This window comes from Papaver somniferum, unplaced genomic scaffold (genome assembly GCF_003573695.1).
Source record: "Papaver somniferum cultivar HN1 unplaced genomic scaffold, ASM357369v1 unplaced-scaffold_133, whole genome shotgun sequence".
NCBI classification, from domain to species: Eukaryota; Viridiplantae; Streptophyta; class Magnoliopsida; order Ranunculales; family Papaveraceae; genus Papaver; species Papaver somniferum.
The window spans coordinates 19,085,550-19,093,994 of NW_020622492.1; the positions used below are offsets into that span (position 1 = coordinate 19,085,550).

Here is an 8,445-nt window from a genome sequence, read left to right on the forward strand (position 1 = left end):
GATTCTTTATTGCCTCTTTTCTAAAATAAATATTGCCATATTGAAAAATATTTATGCATACCATTGCTCTCTCCGTATAGATATTAATTCACCGCTATAAGTATACTTGTAAAGATTATTATTATACACGTTTGTTTCCATATATAACATGATTTAGTTATTGCTTAACTTATGATATCCAAAAAAATTATTTTATCAAGAATAGTTGAGAAATGGGGGAAAATATTTCTATCCCATTTTCATTTTTTCTTATATTACAAACCCATCATTTAAATATTCTATATGTGAAACCCAAAATTAGTTTTAGAAGTACTATTTTATTAAAATAACCTTTCATCATATTTACTAGATTATTTCGGATATCTAGTTTTCAAAAATTGAAAAATTTTAGTCAACAAAATATAACAACCGTGATAAATAAAGATATTGGAAATTCCTAAATTTACTGCTTAAGAATCTCGTGGTGACCAGAAGATAGTTTCTAACGCCTCTCTAAATTTCAGAAACCATTAAACAAAAGCTTACTGGTTACTTTCTCCGAAAAATAAAATGATCAAACTTGATTTGTCTCCATCGTCGTCACCATTGTTCTAGAGGTTTAACTAGGCCTGCACACGGTTCGGTTCGGTGCGATTATAGCTAAAACCGTTCACCTAACTCTGTTCGGTGCGGTTATCATAATTAAAACTGCAGCCGAACTGTTTAGTATTCGGTTCGGTTTTTAACCGCACCGATACTATTCGGTTACGGTTCAGTTCGGTTCGGTTTTCACCTATACCCTGCACCTGTACATAAATACATTCTGAATTTCTAATAAACTGATACTACATTCCATACTTAAGTCTTGACAAGATAACCATAGTCTACAGATTAAAAACAGAGTTGAAGTTCACAAACAAGTTGACCAAAGTCTTAAGAAAAAGAGTCATCCATTTGATCTTCATTTCTCAAGTAGCAGACCAGTAAAAGATTGCAGTCCATCCATCTCTCAAGCCAATCATCCCCTTAATCTTCATCCTTTCCCAAAATGTCTGCAACAAGAATGCAAAGAAGAAATATTCAAATATATTCAATGAAGTCTAATGATAAAAGGTATAAAAACTAACAGATAAAAGAAGATAACATTCATTCAAATTTCAAGTCAAAAGAGAAGAGATTCTATTACCATCTTCAATGTTGGAATTGTCATCTGGTACATAGTCACACAGAAAATCAAGAGAGATAGGTTTCTGCAACCAGCTTTGCATACATAGAAGTGCTTCAACTGTCCTGCCATATAGCGAACTTCTCCATGGGGTAAGAATGCGCTTTCCGGTACTGAATGCAGATTCTGATGCAACAAAAGACACTGGTATTGCCAAAATATCCTTCGCCATAAGTGATAGCACCTTGTACTTGGTACTATTAGCCTGCCACCATGCCAGAATATCAAACTCCCTGGTAGACGCTTCACAGTCATCAAGCAAATACCTTTCAAGTTCTGACTTTGGATGAGTACTATGAACATTCATTCTTCGCCTTTTCTTCCTTGATTCAAGCATATCCTCAATGTTCTCTTCTTGCACAGAAACAACCATGTCATCAACACCAGCAGCAGCTGTTGACCCAGTATCTAAGACATCAGAACAATCAGTAGTAAGTAATGATGATAACAATCTTTATGATAAAAAGCAGATAAGCAATATTAAGTAATGAACTAATTATGATCAATAGTAAGTAATGATTTCACCTTCCTCTGCATTGGCATTTGAATACATGCTGGTGTACTCATCATAAAGTCTTCCCATATCTTGTTTCACAGCCTTCAAAACAGTTGTAACCCTGAAATCATCTTGCTCATACAAACATTCCAGATCAAATTTCAAACCAGATTCTTTCTCCCGAGGATCAAGCAACTTAGAAAAATACATAACAGAGTTCATATCTTCATAATCCCCCCAATATGCGTTATACTTCCGAAACATTATTTCTGCCATCCTAGAAATATGAGGATCTCGGTTTCCTATAGCTCTAAGACGAACCAACTGTTCATGGATCAATGCCAACTGCCATAGAAATTCATGTGAAGTAACCTGAACTGAAGCCGAGAACTTAACAGTAACATCAAAGAATATTTTTAAACACTTAACAAGACACCTAGCATATGACCAGTCTGCAGCATAGGGAGCATGATGACGGGGCTTGTTCTTTTTCTTAGTATTCTTCTTTCTAGATACATCTCCCTCACATTCAGATTCACTAGATGAACTAAGATAATAATATTCATTATCAATTACAACAGTATCATCATCGGTATTAGGTAAAGCTTCACTTTCAGATTCTTTGAAAATATACTTAGAACGAAAGCTCTTGTCCTCCCTTTCTAACCTCTTAAATACCTTTTCATATGGAATGGCAGTTTCAAGCATCAGATACGTAGCATTCCACCTGGTCTTCACATCAAGGAAAACCATCTTCTTACAATCAATCTTCTCGAGAGAAGCACATTCTTTGAATTTGGCCAACCTAGAGGGAGAACCAGTAACAAACTTGATAACTGATCTGATCCTTCCAACTGACTTGTGATACAACAACACAACATCTTTGACAACAAGCGCAAGAACATGCGCATCACACCTTACCTGATAAGAATGGAACAAGGAAATATCATCAAAAAATCAGTAACAAGCACAAAGAAATATCATAAAGCATGTCATTTCATGTACCTTGATCAACCTACACTAAAATGTAACTTAAACAACCTGCTATCAACCTACTAGTATCATTTTTCATATTGAGTCAGTTTCAAGTTTCATATTGAATATATATGCTATCAACCTACTAGAAGTATAGAATAAACATAGCAATAGAGCTAAGAAAAGTAATTATACCTGCATGTATTGAGCTCTCACTACTGCTCCTGTCCAATTGATAACACTGGTTTGAAGATACTCAATTGCGACACTATTTGCACTGACATTGTCCAAAGTCACACCAAAAAGATCTTCTAGACCCCAATCCAGCAAACATTTCTCAAGCATTTTCCAATCTCCTCTCCAGTATGACCCTTGATCAAACAAAAAGGATGATCCTCTTTTGAAGTTTCCAATGGATATCAATAAAGTGCACTGTCACACACATATAATTGAAGTTGTTTGGAGAGGTCCATGTATCAGTTGTAAGAGAGACTTTTTGTTTACTTTCCTTTAAGTATTTCTTCAACTTCTCTTTCTCATCTTTGTACATAATTAAAAGATCTCTATAAATGGTCATCCTGCTTGGCACCTTGAATCTAGGTTCAAGATGTTCACTATATCTTCTAAACCCTTCTCCTTCTACAATTCTAAATGGCAGTTTATCTATGACGACAAACTCAGTCAATCTTCTTCTACACATATCCTTGTCATAACTTACAACAACCAGCTGTGATGACTGTTCAGGCCTTGGTGGTGGAAACACCAAACTCTTTTGTCCCTTGAGCTTCTTGTTGGGATTCTCTGGACATGTGCCTAAATGTGTCTTCATGCCGGAAGTTCCATTTCCTCTACTATGTGCTTGCAATTTCTTCTGACAATGCTTACACTTTGTTTTTTCTTCGCTGATCCTTATAAAGTCATTCCAAACTTTTGATCTAGTTTTCCCCTTCTTCTTCGATACAACTTCAGGTGCAGGGTCCTGTGTAGCCTGCTGTGTAGCTTGTGTTTCTTGAGTAGCATCAACTTGAGGTGTTATAGATAGTGTCACATCAGTAGAACCAGCTGCAGTGGATGGAAAGGGAGATGCATTTGCCATCTTGCAGCTTGATAATGAAGCTGAACTTGATCCAATCATTGCCCTGCCAAAGGTAAACAAGTTAGTTCTTACTTCTTAATACAAGCACACCTATTTCTTAAAACAATCAAGTTAGTTCTGATTCTGAACTTGATAATGAAACTGCACTTCATGTGAGTGACATTGCCTGCCATCTAACTCAATTTTAATCAAAAGAAAACAACAAAAGTTGGAAATGGCTAGCACCTACAAAGTTATTAATACAACAAAATTTGAAAAAAATAATTTGGATATGATTTTCATCACATCAAACATGATAAATCTCCACCAAAATCCAAACTATTCATTCAATTTCAGGCACATACCATTAATATCTCAATTACACAAGCAAAATCCAAACTGCTCTTTCAATTTCAGAGTAAACCTGACTAATTCAACACCCATTAAAATCCTTTTTCACACAGTCACAGATCATAAATCACTTCATTAATCAACAAACCTTTTTCAAAACATTTTACATCAACAAACCCTAAGTTCAAAACCAGAACAAGTCAAAATGAAGATTGAACTAGTTAGTAGTTACCTGTAATCAGACTCCTTCCTTCCCTTAACTCAAACTGAATGATAATAGCTTTCAGACTCCTTCCTTGAGTTCCTCCCCTTAACTTAACCAAAAGCTAAAATAAAAAACCCATAACTGTAATCAGAAAAATAAGATTTGACAAAAGATATTGATTGATAAACACAAAACAACAAGCAAATGATTTCGATAAAAGAAACCCTAAGTCCTAACAGAACAATAATTAAAAAAAAAAAACCCTAGAAATTGAAAAACAAACAAATCAATCGAAACGAGAATGAGAAATAGAACATGAGATCTATTTACTTACTAGATAGAGCCATAGAGGTGGTGGTGCTCTTGATAGAGGTGGTTTAAAAGATCAGGGTCTGCTGTCTACTGGTGGTGGAGGCGACTGAGGTGAAGGCTGAAGAGAAAATGAAGAGTGAGAGGAAGAGAAACGAAGAAGAGAAAATGCCGAAGAGATTAGGGTTGCAAAATATATATGGTGGAGGCTTTAATCTAGACGGGTAGGATTAATCAGGATAAAAACTAATCGACGGTCCCTATTAATCGGTTGTTCGGTGCGGTTAGTATGCGGTTATGGGTGGAACCGTTCACCGAACCGTAGATCTAACGGTTATTAAAATGAAAACCGTGACCGACCGTTGGATCATCGGTTCGGTGCGGTTTCGGTGCGGTTAGTGCGGTTTCGGTGGGGTTTGCGGTCACGGTGCGGTTAGTGTGCAACCCTAGATTTAACCTTTAAAATCATGCAGACTTGGTTTTTCACAGTTGTAGTCTTTTCTTTCACTTGTTCAACTTGATTTTCACTTTTTAATCTACATTTACAGGTGAAGGATACCGGTTGAAAGAGAGAGTAAAATACAACTTCTCAAACAGGTGAAAATCCCAGATGCTTGTTTAATTGTTTTTTGTTTGTTCTTTATTCTATCATAATCGTGCTTGTTATTAGGTGGATTGATAAGGTGAAAATCCAAGATATCCTGAATTGATGTTACTAGCTAGCAGTTAGAATTTTAGTTTTCACTGGCAAATAAGCATGCAAATTTCTTCCTTAGAGGTATGTGTTTGATTCAGAAGTCAATAACTCGTGAAGTATGTGGTTACGATACGGAAAAAGGAAGTCACATTGATTTCTAAAAACCCTTCAAAAGACACGACAAAGAAATGCAGAAAAACGGGTATTAGACTGTTAATTCATCTTTTTTATTCCTTTTAAAGAGTGCTTTAATTTTCTGGGGAAGTTTTAGTTTTCACTGTGTATGGTCGTGAATGAAACCATTATCACCACTTGAATTTTTTCATTGCGACCACCTAATTATGCTTGCGTACCTTTCTAGAACCTGCACACTTATTTAGAGCCAATATCGAGCCTTCGCATGAACTATTTTTCACTATTTTTTTTTATGTTTCTAAATAACAATTGTAACCTCAACTTAGTGTTCGCATTTTTTTCAGTATTACTTTTCCTAGCATTCATCGTTGGAGAGACGTGCTGAAGCACTGACCCAGATTTGCAAGATGGGATACTTTCAGTATTTCTGAAGCTATTCCTAAGCTTGAAAAATTACCCTATACAAAGTTACATGTATATATGAAGGGGAAAGATCAAATTTTCACAAGTTCACGAAAAGGAACTTCCGGAGGGGAAGAAGCATCGCAAGACAAGGATGAAGAAGCTCCACAACAGCGAAACCCAAATGGAAAAGATTGCAATTTTTATTGCATCGTTTAAATTCTTATATGGAAGACACTAAATCCTTTATTTTTTGTTTCATTCTGTTGCTATTGAAAATCTGACTTTTCACACATTTTTTCCAAGCGACAATTTTGATTGTTTTTATAAATTCTTATATGGATGACGTACAATCATTTCTTCCTTAATTTGTTCTATTGATATTGAAGACTTTTCATGTTTTTTCCAAGTGATAATTTTGATTTTCGCTCTTCTATGTATTTGTGAAACACAACATTATCTACTTCTCACTGACTCCCGATTGTTAAATGATGTTGAAACAATTAATTAGTTACCTGATACCACAACACAAGATTACCAATCACGCAGTCAGTCTAAAAGAAATCCGTGTACTTCCATCATGGACGATATTTCTTGCATTTGGTTGCCCTTGTTTAATTGAAAGATGGAGTTTTTAGTTTTTCACATATCATTATTGTGATGGATATAGTCATCACAGTTTAATGATGTGAAAATTGTTGGTTTGTTTTGTTATTGTTGTGAAACGTAATTATCACCAGTGAAAATCGCTATTATCACGCGTTAGGATAATTATAATTATCACTAGTAAATTCTAAAAAGGGAAAAAATAAAACAAGAAAATCTAGTTTTAGAAATTTCCGCACAATTCGAACTACAGGCCACTCGTAATCAACCCTGTTATAGGGGCGGCATGTTCCATTAGAGGGACGGCAAATGTGATAGTAATGTCTCTCTTATTGATTAGGGGGTGCCCTATAGAGGGTGTAAATTGATTAGATTACCCCCTCCAATTTTTAACCTAATGGAATCAGAAAAATCAATTTTTTTTTTGATTTTTTCATCTTCTCTTCTCTTCTCCTCCTCCATTAAAATTGAAATTTCATCGTCCTCAATTAATCAGCGATTTGAAAAATTGATAATCGTTGATTGAAAACTATATTTCGAAAAGACCCAGTTAGGGTTTAGTTTATTGTGTTTGATTTAAGTTAGTTTTGTATCAAAAATTAGGGTTTTGGATTAAAACTGAAATTGAAATTTCTGTGTTGCATGTGAGTTACGGTTGGTAATAACTCCAATTGGAACCGTAACTATAGATTTGGTTGATGTTACGGTTCATTTAACTCAAATACCAACCGTAAGTTCTTGATTTTGAGATAAAATGTTCAGTTACGAATTTTTTTTGCAACCATAAATTACTTACGGTTGGTCTCGTTACTTAACTTACGAACCGTAAGTTGTCCTGGATGTTTTATTTCCTTTTTACGGTTTGTAATTGCATCACTGTTATCAACCGTATTTGAGTTACGACTTGTAACTCGAATAACCTTACCAACCGTAGGTTAGTTACAGTTGATCTCGATTCATTAGTTACCAACCGTAATTTGTTACGGTTGCTATATGTTGTCATTCTACCAACCGTAACTGGTATTACGATTGGGTTTTCCCCAAATTGAACCAGTTATGGTTGGTACTCGATACTTTTGGAACCGTGACTGAGAGTTACGGTTGGTAACGAGCTAAATTCCAACCGTAAGTTCTTCTGAAATTTTAAAAGTTTCGATTTTTTACGTACTATAGATAATTTTGAGTGACAAAAAGCTAATGGGAACTAATTTAGAGATTCACCCATCTCAAATTTGTCACTGTAATCACTCATTTTGGTTGAGTGAATCAAAATTTAGGGTTTCACAAATATCACAAAAGTTTTTCTTTTCTTCTCCTCTAAACTTTTTTTATAAACTCTAAAAATCTGATTTTGATTTGGTTTAGAGTTGATATAAGTGAATTGATTATCAACACTAAACTATGTAAGGATTAATTAGTCATTTTTAATTTTTTTATAAGGGGCACTTCGAATTACCATGTGATGACTCTTTTTGTCCTATTCATTGCCGCCACTTCAATGGAATCCGCCGCCCCTTTAACAGGATTGACCGTAATAGTTCATATGAAGCAAAATACGTAGATATGGAACTTAGCCACGCAAACAAAATGAAGATTTAAAACTTGCGCGCTCCTATTCATGGTTGAATGCTAAATCTATTTTCAATCCCAACTGTCCGTAAATAGTCAAATATTGAGTTTCTCTCCAGAGCCAATAGCTTCTGAGATAGCATACTATCAAACGTACTCTATTTCAAACTTTTTTTCGCTGAGAACTCTATTTAAAACTTAGTCATATTTTGTGTGGATTGGTTCTGTTCAGTTTTTGCATCACTTGGGTTATGGCAGAAAGAATGTTGACCACTCTAGCTAGGATCTAAACTAATGGAAACTGATAAGCAACACAAATAAATTTTGGCTCAATGTTCACCCTAAATCTCGGATCCAAAACCAAACCCTTTAACTTCTGAATACCGAAAATTAGAGACACTTTCAACGAATAACGTCCACA

General features: G+C 35.1%; 1 protein-coding gene across 2 annotated transcripts; it reads right to left on the minus strand.

Moving 5' to 3' along the window:
- Window positions 1-914: 914 nt before the first annotated feature.
- LOC113333754 (zinc finger BED domain-containing protein RICESLEEPER 2-like) lies at window positions 915-6,487 on the minus strand. Of its 2 annotated transcripts, XM_026580169.1 has the most exons (7): window positions 6,365-6,487; window positions 4,641-4,736; window positions 4,334-4,427; window positions 2,871-3,814; window positions 1,730-2,621; window positions 1,166-1,612; window positions 915-1,031 (listed from the first exon to the last, which is right to left on the minus strand). In XM_026580169.1, the coding sequence occupies exons 4-7, from the start codon at window positions 3,018-3,020 to the stop codon at window positions 1,006-1,008; spliced, it is 1,515 nt and encodes a 504-aa protein (XP_026435954.1). In that variant the 5' UTR covers window positions 3,021-3,814; window positions 4,334-4,427; window positions 4,641-4,736; window positions 6,365-6,487; the 3' UTR covers window positions 915-1,005. The 2 variants fall into 2 exon arrangements, with proteins under 2 accessions (XP_026435954.1, XP_026435955.1); XM_026580170.1 differs by lacking the exon at window positions 6,365-6,487 and having other exon boundaries at window positions 4,641-4,982.
- Between the last annotated feature and the right edge of the window lie 1,958 nt (window positions 6,488-8,445).

Excerpts from the sequence above, each read along its gene's own strand:
- LOC113333754 (XM_026580169.1), bottom strand. The coding sequence starts at position 3,020 with ATGCTTGAGAAATGTTTGCTGGATTGGGGTCTAGAAGATCTTTTTGGT. Across the intron at positions 2,622-2,870 it reads TGAGAGCTCAATACATGCAG|GTAAGGTGTGATGCGCATGT; the intron begins GTATAATTACTT and ends CATTCTTATCAG. Across the intron at positions 1,032-1,165 it reads CAATTCCAACATTGAAGATG|ACATTTTGGGAAAGGATGAA; the intron begins GTAATAGAATCT and ends TTCTTGTTGCAG.